The sequence below is a fragment of the Sorex araneus genome, chromosome 5, assembly GCF_027595985.1.
Source record: "Sorex araneus isolate mSorAra2 chromosome 5, mSorAra2.pri, whole genome shotgun sequence".
Taxonomy (NCBI): Eukaryota; Metazoa; Chordata; class Mammalia; order Eulipotyphla; family Soricidae; genus Sorex; species Sorex araneus.
Window position 1 is genome coordinate 98,576,473 of NC_073306.1, and position 16,623 is coordinate 98,593,095.

Consider the following 16,623-nt stretch of genomic DNA (forward strand, 5'->3'; position numbering starts at 1 on the left):
TGACTCTCATACCTCACAACACTCATACACCAAGAATAGCGCACCACATTTGATGGGGTTTAAAGTAGAAGGCAACCAATCTTAAACGGAAAAATCTTCTTACAGATATATCTATAGATATATATAGATATATCTCTATATATAGATGGAGACCTTACTGGTGCCTGCTCGAGCAAATCAATGAACAGTGGGACGACAGTGCTACAGTGCTAAAAAAAAATTTAAAAATTGGAACCATACTATACAAACTACTTAAAATCAATTTTTTTACTTACTGTAGCATGTATATTTTCCCCAGTGCTTTTAAATATATTTGCTCAATGCATGATTTTTAATATTTTATTTTGTACATATAAAATTTATTTCATGGTGAAGCTGGAGTGATAGCAGGGCGTTTGCCTTGCAAGAGGCCGATCCGGGTTCGAATCCCAGCATCCCATATGGTCCCCTGAGCACCGCCAGGGGTAATTCCTGAGTGCAGAGCCAGGAGTAACCCCTGAGCATTGCTGGGTGTGACCCGAAAAGCAAAAAATAAAATAAAATAAAATAAAATTTATTTCATGGAATCCCCCTTTTTGAACTAATTTGCATTATTTCTAGTTTTTGAAAAATAATTAAAACTAAACAACAGCAATAAACATCTTCCAGTATTTAACTTTATAGATACTCACAACTATTTATTTGAAATAATACCTAGAAACACAATTTCTGTGTTAAAAGCACAACTCCTTGAGATTCTGGCTAAATTTCCCTCCCCGCAGGCAGTATTCATCTACACTCCTGCCAATGGTGCGGTAGGACCATTTAATCATTTAAAAAATTCTTCTAATATGCTGGCAAGAAGTAACACCTCATTCTTCTACTATGAATGAGATGCTTAGTTTAAAACAGAGTGTTACATTTTTGCCTATTTTGTAACTAGTTCCAGTATCTATGGGACTGAAGGAACACTTTCGTATTCAGGGTACTGAGTCCAAGTACAGCATAGCCAGCAGGTGCTGGGCCTGTGCTCCTTCTGGCAAGACCTGAAGACCCCTCTAGCGCCTTCAAGGAAACCAAGCAGCCCTTGATGCACGTGACTCCAGGTGTGGGGGCTGTGAGGGGGCTTTCCAGCTGGGGCTCTGAAAGGCCTTTATGAGCTGATCACACTGTGTTTTATCTGCTGTACTATTGCTCTGCCCCCCTAACATCAAACTTTAAAAAAAAAAAGGTCCAAAAATAACTAGCTTACTTAGAAGATGTAACATATGGTAAAGTAAGAACTGGTCAGTAGCTGTCTCTCTAGCAGCTGACTACCCAGTCTCCTGAAGAAAAGCACTAGTCAGAAGGACAAGCATCTTTTTTTGTTTGTTTGTTTTTCTGTTTTGTTATTGGGTCACACTTGGTGGTGCTCAGGGGTGGCTCCTGGCTCTGCACTCAGAAATTACCCTTGGTGGTGCTCAGGGGACCCTATGGGATGCTGGGAATCGAACCCGGGTCAGCAGCATGCAAGACAAACAACGCCCTATCTGCTGTGCTATCGCTCCAGCCTCAGAAAGACAAGCATCATATCTGCGCTCAAGCCTGGAGGACCTCTGTCACTCAGAAGTTACAATCATTGTGCTCCAAGTTCCTTCTGAGTTAGTTGACTATGTGACTGAACTATTCACCACAGTGTTTCCATTTAATTCTGCAGGAATGAAGACTTCAAGTTGAAAAACACACTATAGCCACAAAACTGGTGAAACAGGTTTTTTAATACAAAAATAGCGTTTATTTCCTGAAAAAACAAAAAACAAAAAACTAGAAATTGAGCTCCCATTTGACACAGCAACACCACTTCTGGGAATATGCTCTGGGGGCCCAAAAACACACAACAGAAACACCATCTGCACTCCTGTGTTCACTAGAGCACTATTCACCATAGCTAGAATCCAGAAACAACCTGAGTGCCCTAGAATAGATGAATGGATCAAGAAACTGTGGCACATCTACACAATGGAATACTATGCAGCTGTTAGGGAAAATGAAATCATGAAATTTGTCTATAAATGGATGGACATGGAGAGTATCATGCCGAGTGAAATGAGTCAGAAGAAGGAAGACACATTTGTGGTATATAAAAAATATATATGGTAGAAGACTAATATCCATGGCCAGGGAAAACAGGGTTTAGGAGGACTGGTCAGTGGTTGGAACTAACCACAAGTGTGTGTGGGGCTGACGGTAGGTAAGACAGAGAAGAGACTGCTATGACAATAATAACTGGAAATGATCATCCTGGACAAGATCTGAGGGTTAAAAGTAGGTAAGGGGTATTCTTGATAACCTTTTGGATGGGGGGGGGAGGGAGAGAGAGAGAGAGAAAGAGGGAGAGAGTGAGCAAGCGAGAGCCTTCCATAGAGGCAGGCAGGAGGTGGGGAGTAGGTTATGGGAGGGAACCTGGGGACACTGGTGCTGGTAAATGTACACTGGTGGAGGGATGGGTGCTGGAACACTGTATGACTGAAATCCAGTCATGAACAGCTTTGAAAATTTAAAAAAGAAAAGTAAAAACATAAGCAATATATGCTATAGGAAAACAAATCTCTTAAGCAGAAAACCCCAGAACTAAAGAACTCCCTGCTCTCTTGAGGTGTGTGTGTGTGGTCAGGGTTTCTCGTGTTGGTCAGAAAAGCTCAGAATCTCTAGGTCTGGTGTTGTGGAATGTTTGACACGAGTGCTTCTTGTAAGTCTAAATCCAGCTATGGCACTCGGACCCCCCAGTGCCTGTGGGCTGCCTAGGAGACGCTAGTAGCAAAGCTGCAGGATGCTGAGGAGAGACCCACACCCAGAAACTGACACAGGAAGGAGGGGCTGTGGCTCTGGACTCTTAGCCCTAGCGTGGATGGAGCTGCGTGGACCTGCCGCAGTGTAGGGTCCCAGCCTGAGGGCCTCTAGAGCACTGACCTGCCTGTGGCACCACAGTGGCATCCAAGGGTGCTGCTCTGCTGGACTCCGGGGCTGCCATTAGTGATTCACACCAAGAAAAGCCAGAAGGCAAACCACTGAACAAGCTACTTCTGCTGGCACTTATCAACATGGAAGTGGATTCTTCCCCGGAGCCTCCCAGTGAGAATCAGGCATGTTTCACCGTGGGCCTCAGGGCCCGCCAGCACTGACTTCTGACTACAGCCCTGTGGACTCATCATGGAGCTGGGACCTTTAGGACCCTCCAAAAAACACCAAGACAGTGATCAGAGAAGGCCCTGACACACTCAGCCAAGACCAGAGAAAGCTCCAGGGCTTGAGTGCAGGTGGCCCAGGTGATCTCAGCATTCCCAAGAGCGAGCACAGAGCTGGGAGTAGCCACTGAGCACAGCCACGTATGACCTCCCCGCCCCCCATCCCCTGGAACACTCAGCTGGTTCTAGCAAAATTATATTCCCATGTGTTTCCCATTAAACTTGAGTATTACTTTACATATATATTCCTTTCTACTACAATGCTGCTCTGATGTGCTAACTTGACACCTGAAATCTCAACCTTTGAGGCTTGAAAATTTAGCTGGCTACAAGTTCCTAAAAATGATGATATCCAGCTTTCAATAAGGAAGTGAGATCTGGAAACCCCTATCTCAGCCCTGACCAAACAGATCCCTAGAGTGGGTCTAGGGCTCAGCAGGTACAGAAAGGCAGCCTCCACCAGCTGGGTCTGGGGGTAGCTTTGAGAAGAGCCTGGCAAAAGTGGGAGGGCACGAGACTGGGGTGGGAGGGGAACTGGGGACTCGCAGCCACACTTTGCTGCTCTCTGCAGGCTGCAGGGCCCTCAGAGCCCTCTGGGTGCAGGGGTGACCTCAGCAGGCTGAAGGCCCTGCTCTTCTTACTGGTACTGGCCCTCAGCCTCTCACCTCCTCCTTCTATGCTTCCTTGACACTCAAACCCTGCATCAGTGTGTTGAGGCCAGGCCCAGGGAGAAGCTCAGTACTAGAGCATCCACCTCTGGTAGATGAGGTCTTGGGGGAAAAAAAGTGCACTGAATCTGTCAGGCTTCAGAAGAAACACTTGGCTTTTAAAGGGCTCACATGTACATTTGGGGTATCCCAGAGAGGAATGGGCCAGCTCCCACCCAAACAGAACCCTAGCAGCTGCCCGCTCCCACACTGCAGATCACTACCATGCCCCTGGTGGACCCTATCAGCTCAAGATGGAGCCTCAGAGAAATTAATCTGCCAGAACTCACATATGTAACTGAAACTGTCTGTGTGGCTGAAATCAGGCTTTCTCGGAGTTAGGACAGGCTACTTCACCCCGTATTTTTGTATTTCTGGAGGCTCTGTCAGTCATATCCACACCTCAAAGCTACTACCCAGTTAAAAATTTAACTGCAGCTGTACTGCCCAATTAAATATTCTGGATTTCCTGAAATGCATGGCTGCAAATGCCAAACATATGCAAACTCTACAACACTGATAATCCAATAGTAGTTTACCAAATTGGCTGGGATGTGATGTAGAAGCCAACTAATCTCAACTAACAAAAACATTAACACAGAAGGCTCAGCTTATAACAACATCTTAGCAATCCCTCATACAAGGACTTAATGTCTCCATGGTGAGATACAACAATTTCCACTAATTTTCTTCTACAGAAATATTTTTTTGATCATTCATTAACAACGATCAATATAAAATAAATTATTGTGGGCCTGCTCTGGGGGCAGGCCTGAGGGGTGGTTGGGAGATCTGGCAACAATGGTGTTGGGAAAATGATGGTGGTGGGGGGACTGGTGTTAGAATACTGAATGAGGACCTCGAGACATCAGAAAGTCGAACCTGGGCTCAGCATGCAGTTCTGGCCCGCTCCTCTAACCCTGTCCACCACACCAAGCTGTGACCCTGTGCAGCGTAAGCCCCGACTGACACAGCTGCTGAGAAGACGCTGTCCTCACTCTGAACTTCCAACCCAGGCCCTCACATGAAATGAACCTTGATGGAAAAACCAAAATCCTCAACCTTCTTCAAATGACCTCAGGTTCAAATGTCACCTCCCTAACCATCCTGAAGCTGTGTCCACACATTCTACATCCTTCGTTCTTCTTCCCAGCTGTTTCCTTCACTGTCCATGCCAGTCCCTAGTACAGTACATATTTTGCTTTTTTACTTTACTCCCCATGAGAACACAAATTCCACAGGAGTGGAAGCTTTTGCCTGTTTCATTCACTGCTCAGAACCTCTCACTGAACAGATCCTTAATAAGCACTCAGTGGCTTACAGAGTTATAACCTATCATGCTATAAAGAGGATAGTTATTTCCAATTGAAATGAATGTGGCAACCAGTTGTCAAAAAGAACTAAACTGTTTGAATTTTCTACAATTTATTTCTGGCTTCCTATGTCAGAGAGAATAAGCCTTACAAAGCCTCTAAGATACCTTAGACAAACAGGTCTGCACAGAGTATGTTTTGCAAAGAGTAAATAAATTAGACACATATGGTTTATTCATCCCCTCTAAATTTACAGACATTTAACTGCACTGTAGCACTGTCATCCCATTGTTCATCGATTTGCTCGGGCGGGCACCAGTAATGTCTTCATTGTGAGACTTGTTGTTACTGTTTTTGGCATATAGAATACGCCACGGGGAGCTTGCCAGGCTCTGCCATGAGGCGAGATACTCTTGGTAGCCTGCCGGGCTCTCTGAGAGGGACAGAGGAATCAAACCTGGGTTGGCCACATACAAGGCAAATGCCCTACCTGCTGTGTTATCACTCCAGACCTAGAGAGATTTAACAATGAATAAAAAATACTCTTCAGGCAAATTAAGTTTTATGTTTCATCAAATGTGAAATGCTCTGTAAAAATAATTCATGATGTTAACAAAGCAAAGCAAATCCACACCCCTCCCCAAAAAAAATACAGCAGGAAATAAATCTCATTCCACTAACTGGAAATATCTTATTGTACAATTCCTTCCTGCAATGTAATTGCAATATTACATGCTAAGGGAAAAATTCCTTCTGAAATTCTTAGTTGCCTTTTCATGTCCCTCTAACACTGCCCTTGATCCATTTCTTTAAACCACCAGAGCTCAGTCAAGGCACAGTCTCACTCCTGGCTGGCTAGTCTTTTACTCTTCCCTTTCCTGTGGCTGCCCCTGTGGCCGTTACCCGGAAGACAGAAGCCGCAGTCAGTCTGTCCTCTTCCCTGACTTCTTTCTCATTTCTATCTCATTGGCAGCACCATCGTAATGCCCAGTGAGGTCATTACTGAGAAGGTCTCCCTTCCCAGGATGGTGTCCACCTGTAGAGCGGGGCTGACAGAGTCCACAGAAGAGGTTAGAGAGAAAGGGATGGATCAGAAGTGGGTTTACACACAGGGAGCCTCTCACTTAAAAAAAAATTTTTTTTATTAGTGAAACACCATGTGGTACAGTTGTAGACTTACGAACTTTTGTGCTTGCATTTCAGCTGTACAATGATCGAGTACCCATCCCTCCACCATTGCCCATTCTCCACTACCGGTGATCCCAGTATCCCTCCCAGACTCTCACTCTTAACATGAGTCACACTTGGTAGTGCTGGGCCACATCCAGGGTAGAGATGGGGGTGGGACACATGTCATCAGGGATCAAATCCAGGGTCTTACAGTGCAAAGCATGTGCTCGACCACCTGAGCTACATCCGTGCCCCTTCTAATTCTTCTTTATTTTCTATTTGTTTTTGGGCCATTCCCAGCAATGCTCAGGAGCTACTCCTGGTTCTTCACTGAGGATGCTTAGGGGACCAGATGGGCTGCTGGGAATTGAACCCAGATTGGATGTGTGCAAGACAAGTGCCCTACCTGCTGTATTCTCTCTGCGCTGCACCGCCCTCAAGCTTTTTTCAAACAGAAAATGAAAATAAAGTAACAACAAAGAACAAATAAATAAGACACATGTTCTTGGGTGGATTCTGATGGCAAGGAATTTGGTGTCTGCTGTCAGAACACCTCATCTCTGCTTCTGAGCTACCTGGACTCCTTCTCTGACCTGCCACTGCCCGAAGCTTGGTGGTTGGCAGCATCTTAGAAACTTTAGCAAGTGGGGACAAAGGTTATATTTTTGGATATATTTTTGTGTACATTTTGTTTCTTTGCTTTGTTGCTTTTCAGGAAGTAACTGGCAGTGCTCAGTGCTCAGGGGATACTTCCAGCTCTGTGCTCATGGGACCATGCGGTGCCTGTGATCACACTCAGGGCTCCTGCATGCAGAGTGTGTACTCGGCACCAAGCCATCTCTTCAACCTGACAAAGAATTTGTTTTGTATTTGGGTCACACTATGATGTGCTCAGGACTTACTCCTGGCTCTGTGCTCAGGGGTCACTGTTGGTGGTGCTCAGGGATTGAACCCAGGTTGGCTACCTGCAAGGCAAGTGCCTTAATCTCTTCCTATCTCTCCAGTCCCAGTAGAAAAACTAGTGGGTTTTTGTTTTGCTTTTGTTTTTGAGTCACACCTGGTAGTTCTGAACCTCCTCCTGGTAGTGCTCAGGGGATCAAATCTGGGTCTTCTGTGCAAGGCAGGTGCCCTCTCCACTGTACTCTCTCTGCCCCTGCTGAGGATTTCTTAAACAGGCTATAAAGAAGACTGATGTATTAAGACTTAATTCTAGGGGCTGGAGTGATAGCACAGCGGGTTTTGCCTTGCACGCGGCCAACCCGAGTTCGATTCCCAGCATCCCATATGGTCCCCTGAGCACTGCCAGGGGTAATTCCTGAGCGCAGAGCCAGGAGTAACCCCTGTGCATTGCCGGATGTGAACCAAACAACAACAACAACAAAACAATTCTAATTAAGAATTTTATTTAACAAAGAGAAATTCAAGACACAATAAAGAAGAGATATGTGATAATCTCTAGCTGGCAAAGGACTTGTATCCAAACATTAAAAAAAAAAAACCTTAAGGAAGAGAAAAGACAACCTGCTTTAAAAATGGGTAATAGCTATTCCACTTTTGGGCATCTACCCCCAGGACATAAACATACTCTCTCAGAGGACACACACATGCTATTATTCATTGCTGCACTCAGAACAACAGCAAGATATCGAATTAAGGTGTCCAATGACAGATGAATGGATTATATATTTACAATGGGATATTATGCAGCTTCAAAGAATGATGAAATTATGCAATTTCCTGCAATATGGTTGGAATGGAAGATATATTGAGTGAAGACAGCAGAAGAAAGACAAATACAGGATGATCTTACTTATCTGTGGAATATAGAATACTGAATAAGGAATGGATTGTGGTAAAAGAGGATGCCTAGACAACCCTTGATTCTGGTGGCTAGAGAGGAGAAGGACAGAGAAGGAGAGAGATTAAGGGGGGGCAGAAGAGGGTGAGAAGTGATGGGTGAGCAGGCATGAGGGCTTTAGTGTTACTGGTGATCCGAGTGAGATTTATAGCCATGTAGCCCAAACACAGATTCAACAAAACTGAAGACATGATACCTAAGCACCAACCATGAACTCTGTAATGTGCCTGTCAAGTTGACAGGTGGGGCTGGAGTGGGGTTGGAGTGGGGTTTGGGGTAGGGAGGGAATCTGGGAACACAGGTCTCCACAGAAAGCTAAAACTGGTGGAGGGACTGGTGTTGAATTACTGTATACCTAAAACTCAATACCTAAAACTCAGCTATCAGCAACTTTGTAAATCATGGCTTTTTAATAAAAATTTTTAAAAATTAAGAATTAAATGAGCAAAAAACCTTAGCAGGCATATCCCATAATGGCCTACAGAAATGTCCAATCAACATCTGAAAACCTTTAGCTTCATTATCCAGCAAGGAAACACAAATTAAAACCATGATGATACATAGCTATGCATTCATCTAAATGCCCAGGATTAAAAAGATGAATAACACTAATAAACTGGTGAGAATAACGAAAACAAGATCTTTTGTAAATTAGTAGTGCAAGGTAAATTTGATAGCCATTTCAAAAATAAGTTTAGCATAACCTACTTTCCGGGAATAAGTGGTCCTCTGGCTCAGTAATGCCACTCCTAAATACAGATTCAGTACAAACGGGCACATACTCCTAGCACACACATGCACAAGGATCTACTAACATTTAAAAATATGAGCAAACCGGACTGCTCATATTTTTAAATGTTAGTAGATCCAGTTTATGTCCAGTAGACTGGACATAAACAATAGGACTGCTCATCAAGAAAAGCGCATATGCTGCATATGAGCTCATCTGCTGCCTGTGCCCACGTGGCCCAGCACACGTGGTGCCTGCATCTCTCCTCTTGAGACATGGACTTTCCTATCTAAGGCTGGGATAGATGGAGGGGCTCTCTCCGCCTTTGGAGAAGCCCACATTCTCTCGAGCACATTCTCTTTCTCTCACATTCTCTCCCTCCTTTCCCTTCCTGAAAGCCTCCAAATAATATCTGTTTTACTATACACACACACACACATATAAAATAAAATAAGTAATAAGTACAGTATGGCACCCATTGGTTCCATTGTGCTCTAACACATGAGCCACACCTCAGCCACCATCAGAAAAAAATGCCAAGGCCTACCACTATGAATTAGAATCACACCTTTTATGGGAGCAGAGTCTCGTGCTCCTGCGTCTGGCTGTCTTCACCAGGAGGGGGTGGGTTGAGTTTCCCTCCCTGCCCCAAGCAGAGCCCCGGCTGCCTAAGACTTCTGGAATCCAGCCACAGCCATGCTCAAGGCCCCTCTCCACACGTTCGAAACAAGCCTCACACATGAAGGAACCGGTAGAGGACTCCAGGTGTGCGGGACCCGGGGCTACAATCTCCAAGCCTGCTTGGATAGGGACTGGGCCTCTTCCACCCAGATCTCCCATTTTCCAGTAGCGAGGCGGTCACACCCAGAAACTGCCCCCGGCTCAGAGTAATCCCATCAATGGCCAACATCCAGAGACTATAAAGCCAAGCTCCCAGAAGCCTAATTCTCCCCTTCAGAGAACATGGCAAGCTACTGAGAGTTTCCTGCCCACATGGGAGAGCCTGGCAAGCTCCCCATGGTGTATTCATATGCCAAAATCAGTAATGGCTCTCATTTCCTGACCCTGAAAGAGCCTCCAATGTGACACCATTGGGAAGGATGAGTAAAGAGAGGCTGCTAAAATCTCAGGGCTAGGACGAATGGAGACGGTACTGAGATCGCTCGAAAAAATCGTCGATCAATGGATGATGATGATGATGATGATGATGATGATGATGATGATCCTTTATGGGAAGATTATTTAGCAGAGTGGACTTGCTGCATTGTGGGAGCCTATCAAGAAGACAAGCTTAGGGTATTTAGGCCTTCTTGAGCATAGAAAAGAGGTTCCTCCTTTCTACAGGAAATACAGCTTTGCTTTTAGGCACACAATTTATTGGGTGGAGTGAAGACAGATTTAGCCCCACTTCTGGTCCCTGATTCAGCCTTTTGTATAATACACAAATAGTTAAACCTCACAGGCAGTCCTACCACATATAAAAGAGCAACAACACGCACTGGCCCATGCAGCGCATGCCCACAGGCACTAAGGAGGTGCAGCCCCTTACCGCGTAGCCCTCGGTCTTCTTCTGGCACCACTTCAGCAGAGCGTTGCGCTTGGAGCCTCCATACTCCCGGGCCAAGGCAGCCAGAGGGTCTCTTCTTTCCACACTAGTTAGGAGAGGAGGAGACAGAGAAGGTGCTCACTCTCAGCATCCTCAGACAGGAGTGGGGAAAAACCCACTCCACATCAGGGAGACATAAGTGAGTGCCTAGAGAAAAGCACGAGTTAGTCATATTAACAATACATTTTTATTATGGTAGAAAAGAAAAATTAATTTGTGTTTCTGGATATCAGAAGTCTGGAGAGTTTTAAAAAATATATCTGTTTTTTGGGTCACATCAGGCAACTCCTGATGTGAGGGGTTACTCCTGGCTCTGTACTCAGGAATTACTTCTGGTCATGCTTGGGGGACCACATGGGATGCCGGGGATTGAACCTGGGTTGGAGGTATGCAAGGAAAATGCCCTACTCACTGTACTATGGCTCCAGCCTTGAGTTTTGTTTTGTTAACCCATCACTTAGTCTTCTACTTATTTACTTAAGTACAGCATCAAGCAGATTAAAGACAATGAAGGAAGAAAAACATTCTAGCACAGTGAGTAGGGCATTCGCCTTGCATGAGGCCGACCTGGGTTCGATTCCTCCATCCCTCTTGGAGAGCCCGGCAAGCTACCGAGAGTATCCCGCCTGCACAGCAGAGCCTGGCAAGCTACCCATGCCGTATTTGATATGCCAAAAACAGTACCAACAAGTCTCACAATGGAGACGTTACTAGTGTCTGCTCGAGCAAATTGATGAGCAGCAATGGGACGACAGTGATACAGTTATACACATGTTTTAGGGCTGTGCCTCTCTCTAAAATACACACAGGAAGAGGGGAGGTAGAGAGGTGTACAGGTGGTATTATAAAACACCAGATCAGGGCCTGGGGGTGAGGCTCATGGGTAGAGCGGGGCTAGTGTTTGACCTTTGGTGCCACCCTACATGGCTGAGTGCAAGCCCTGGTGTCATACAAGTGCCAGCCACCTCTCCAGCCCCCACACAAACCTCAACCAAGTGTGCCAGACAGGCTAACAAGTGCATCCCTGACTCTGTACCAAGATGACAACAGCAGTAACAAAGAAGGAGAGGGGGTGGGGAAACACAGATGAAAAACAAAATTAAAAACAAGATTAGTTGATTGTGGTGCCGGCAAAGAATAGAGACCAAGAGTAAAAATCACCAAAATTGAATGTTTCGAAAGCGAGACTTTGCACACATGGAAGGTAGCATGCATACTCCTCAGCTGGCAGCGCAGCATCTCAATTCTGAGCGTCTGCTCAAAGATGCTGTGATCTGACTAACTTCATTACTCCAAGAGCAAGCGTCTAGATGCCCTACTTTCAATTTTCTACAGACATATATGTTAATTGTGGGAGAAGAATTTGGGCTACACCCCATGGTGCTGGGGATCAAACTGGGGCCAGCCACAGGCAAGGCAAGTGCATTAGGCCCTGTACCATTTCTCTGGCCCCTATGCAAATATTTATGCTAGCTAAAATTACTCAGATGTTAAAAAGGGTTTTAGAATCACAAGATATTAAAAAGGGTTTTAGAATCACAAGATTTTTCCATGAGAAAAATTGTGAAATGATATTTCTATTCCATTGTATTGGAACACGACTGCATCTCTCCACCATGTGCAGGCCTATAGGAACAGAGCAAGCACAGAGGGTGGGGCATCTCTGGAGCATCAATTCCAGAGGTACCGAGTGAAAAGTAACAGAACCTACTCCTAGATTAGGACATACAAAAATTGCTCAGAGCAGCACCTTTTCTAATAGCAAAAATATGGGAACAAGTGAAAATGAAACACATCAAGAGCAACAAAAACATAGCAACAAAAACAAATGTATTATAGATACATGCAATGATCTGAATAGCAGCAACAAATTTTAATTTAAAAAGGAGCATGAAGAATCAGAGAGATAGTGTAACAGGTAGGGCACTTGGCTTACATGTGGCTGACCTGGGTTCAATCCCTTGTACCTGATATGGTTCCCTGAGCACTGCCAGGAGTCATTCCTGAGTGCAGAGCCAGGAGTAATCCTTGAGCATCACCATGTGTGGCTCAAAAAACAAAATAAAAAGTAAAATTTAAAAAGAGCATGTTTTTACTTATATATGACAGTCCTCATTTCCCTGACCCTGAAAGAGCCCCCAATACGCTAGTGGGCTACACTAGCGCGAGACAGGGATGAATGGAGATGTTATTGGCACCCGCTCGAGCAAATCAATAAACAAGGAGATGACAGTGATGGTGATACAATGATAAAAATTTAAATATGCCAATTAAAACACTGTTTACAACATTTTAGGATTCAAGTATGATGCAACTGTAAAGGAAAGATATGAACCTGGGAATAGTAGTAACCTTGGAAGCGGGCAGAGAGTTGCTACAAATGGACGGAGGTGAACTTTCAAATGTAGTAATATTCTTTTCATTACACTGGAAGATGGGCATTCAGATGGCTCTCAACTATACTAGTTTTCCACGTATTTACCTTATACATGTTTTACTATATTATTCTACATCTGGGCTGGAGTGATAGCACAGAAGGTAAGGCGTTTGCCTTGCATGCGGCCGACTCGGATTCGATTCCTTCGTCCATCTCAGAGAGCCCAGAAAGCTACAGAGAGTATCCCGCCCACATGGCAGAGCCTGGCAAGCTACTCATGGCGTATTCAATATGCCAAAAATAGTAACAACAAATCTCACAATGGAGACGTTACTGGTGCTCGCTCGAACAAAAATTGATGAACAATGGGATGACAGTGATACCGTGCTATTCTACAACTATCCATTGGCTAATTTGGGGGAATCTTGAAGATGTATCCAGGGATGTTCAGGAGAGAATCCTGGTGGTGCCCTGGAGGACCCATTGCAGTGATGAAGATTTGAATGGATAGGCTGCACAGAAGACAAGTGCCTTGCTTTTTGTACTATTCTGAACCACAAATAAAAATATTTTAAATGATTTTAAAAATGAGTAACAGGATGCCCTTGGCCACAGAAATATGAATTGCACAGCACTGCACTGTCGTCCCGTTGTTCATCGAGCGGGCATCAGTAATGCCTCAATTGTGAGACTTGTTACTATTTTTGGCATATCGAATACGTTACAGGTAGTTTGCCAGGCTCTGCCATGCGGGCGGGATACTCTCAGTAGCTTTTTTGGCACTCCTAGAGGGACGGAGGAATTGAACCTGGGTCGGCCACATGCAAGGCAAATGCCTTGCCCGCTCTGCTATCGCTCCAGTCCCAATATGAATTAAAGTAGAAAATACTTTAAAAATATTTCAAACAAGTTAACATTTTTTCCTGTGTCATGTGAGCAACTGCTTACATCTGGCAGATTTGCAAACTCAAATGCTTGAGTTCTCTGGTCAGAGAAACTCTTGACTCTGGAGTCACAGAGACTTTACCTATGTTTACAATGCCTAGTCTTACACACCAGAGTCACATTCTGGCCTGACAAATTAGAGAAAACGAAAGATTTGTAAAAGAGTTTCTGTATAAATAGATAAATAATGGTCCAGGGAGATAGGACAGTGGGGAAGGCGCTTGCTTTGCATGTGGCCAACCCAGGTTGGATCCCTAGCACCCTACATGGTTCTCTGAGAATGCCAGGACTGAGCCCTGAGCACAGAACCAACAGTAAGCCATCTGTTCTGCCAAGTGTGGTCCCAAAACAAAACAAAAAAGGATGAATAACATGAATAACATAATTACCTAACACTTTTTTTTTTCATTTTGGGTCACACCCAGTGATGCACAAGGGTTACTCCTGGCTCTGCACTCAGGAATCATTCCTGGGGACCCTATGGGATGCTGGGAATCAAACCCGAGTTGGCCGCATGCAAGGCAAACACCCTACGCGCTTTACTATTGCTCCATCCCCACCAAACACTTTTTAAGTTTTGCTTTTTAATTCTTTTGCTTTTGGGCCATACCAGCAAATTTCAGGGGCTACTCGGGGCATGGTGCTTGACTATCACTTCCAGTGTGCTGAGGGGTACAGGGGGGACGGAAACCCAGCCTCTGGGTTGCAAAGCACTTGTCTTCTGAGTTATCTCACCAGCCCGTTTTAGTTTTCCTTGGCAGGGGCTGGATGGGTCTTTCTAGTGCTGCCGGGAGGAGGCACATGGAGCAGGGGTAGAACTTGGGCCTCCTGCATGCAGAGGCCTCCTGCATGCAGATAGCCCCGACTATCCTGGGTTCCACCACTTTCCTTCAGAACAAAAGGAAACTGTACACGATCATAAAAACATTAATAGGATGAAACCCTCCAAAGTAATTTCTATTCTGCCATGACTTATCTCAATAACTACAAAAATACCTAATTTCATATATAATATGATGAAGGGTATAATATAAATATAGCCTTATGTATGCAAATTTAGTACAAGGAGCAAATTAGAGCAATTATTAGAATAGCTCTAATTCTGGTCCTTAAAACCTGTTTTGATTTTGAAGCTCAAGGCAGATACACAATACCTATAGTTTTTTTTTTTTTTTTTTGCTTTTTGGGTCACACCTGGCGGTGCACAAGGGTTACTCCTGGCTCTGCATTCAGGAATCACCCCTGGCAGTGCTCAGGGGACCATATGGGATGCTGGGAATCGAACCCGGGTCGCCTGCGTGCAAGGCAAACGCCCTACCCGCTATGCTATCGCTCCAGCCCCAATACCTATAGTTTTTGATAAACTCTCAGGAGACAGGACTTCCTCTTTTTTTGGATCCTGTTAGCAGCTACACACAAGGATTAAACAAGAGCTGAATTTATTCACACTTAAAAAAAAATCCCAAGAATTGTTTTAGCTATTCGTGGGTGTTTGTTGTTCCATATAAATTTCAGGATTGTTGATCTATTTCTTTGGAGAATTTCATGGCTTATTGGGATTGCATTAAATTTGTATAGTGCTTTAGGGAGTATTGCCATTTTGACAATGTTAAGTCTTCCTATCCATGAGCAGGGGATATGTTTCCATTTCCTCGTGTCTTCTTTTACTTCACGGAGTAGGGTTTTGTAGTTTTCTTTGTAGAGATCATTAACCTCTTTAGTTAGGCTAATTCCAAGGTACTTGATTTTCTGTGGCACAATTATTAATGGCATTATCTTTTTTATGTCATTTTCCTCTATCTCACTGTTTACATATAGGAAGGCCATGGATTTTTGGGTATTGATTTTATAGCCTGAAACTTTACTGTACAAGTCTATTGTTTCTAGGAGTTTCTTAGTGGAGGTTTTAGGATTCTCTAGGTATAGAATCATGTCATCTGCGAATAGTGAGAGCTTGATTTCTTCCTTTCCTATTTAGATGCCCTTAATGTCTTTTTCCTGCCTAATTGCTATTGCAAGTACTTCCAGTACTATGTTGAACAGAAGTGGTGAGAGAGCACCGGCCCACTGGTCTGCTCTCTTTTGCAGGTTAGTGGACTGAACGGGAGCCATCCCATCTGTGCCTGCACCTTCCCCCCCTCCGCCGCCCTCTTCCTTCAGACCCTGACTCCACCCTCTCTGAGCAACGCCCACCTAGACCCTCGTCACCCTCCAGCGCCGGCCCACTGGTCCGCTCCCTTCTGCAGCAGGTTCGACTTTAGGGGAAAGACTCTCCAAACAATAATAGTGAGTTTTGTTAAAATATTGAATGCAATCAAAGTGAAACTAAAGTGAAATTTATTAGTTACACAGGCAGGATTAGTTACACATCCAAAACTAAATTTATTAGTTACACAGGGGCTAAGGGTGAGGGGGGGTAGGGGCGTGGGGGGGGGCTAGGGGTGTGGGGGTGTGGGGTGGAGCTATACTGTGATTCTTGGTGGTGGAATATGTGCACTGGTGAAGGGATGGGTGTTCGGGCATTGTATAACTGAGACTTAAACCTGAAAACTTTGTAACTTTCCACATGGTGACTCAATAAAAAAATTAAAAAAAAACAACCAAAAAAAAAAAAGTGGTGAGAGTGGGCATCCTTGTCTTGTCCCTGACCTTAGAGGAAAGGCCCTTATTTTTTCTACATTGAGGATAATGCTTGCCATGGGTTTGTGATAGAT

The 16,623-nt window shown here is 44.5% G+C and overlaps 1 protein-coding gene across 4 annotated transcripts in view; it reads right to left on the bottom strand.

Moving 5' to 3' along the window:
* Positions 1-16,623, bottom strand: part of SPECC1 (sperm antigen with calponin homology and coiled-coil domains 1) — a 457,476-nt gene that overhangs the window by 115,539 nt on the left and 325,314 nt on the right. For all 4 annotated transcript variants that reach the window (XM_055139258.1, XM_055139256.1, XM_055139257.1 and 1 more), the window contains exon 13: positions 10,531-10,633. In XM_055139258.1, coding sequence (XP_054995233.1) covers positions 10,531-10,633 — 103 coding nt within the window. The remainder of the gene's footprint in view (positions 1-10,530; positions 10,634-16,623) is intronic.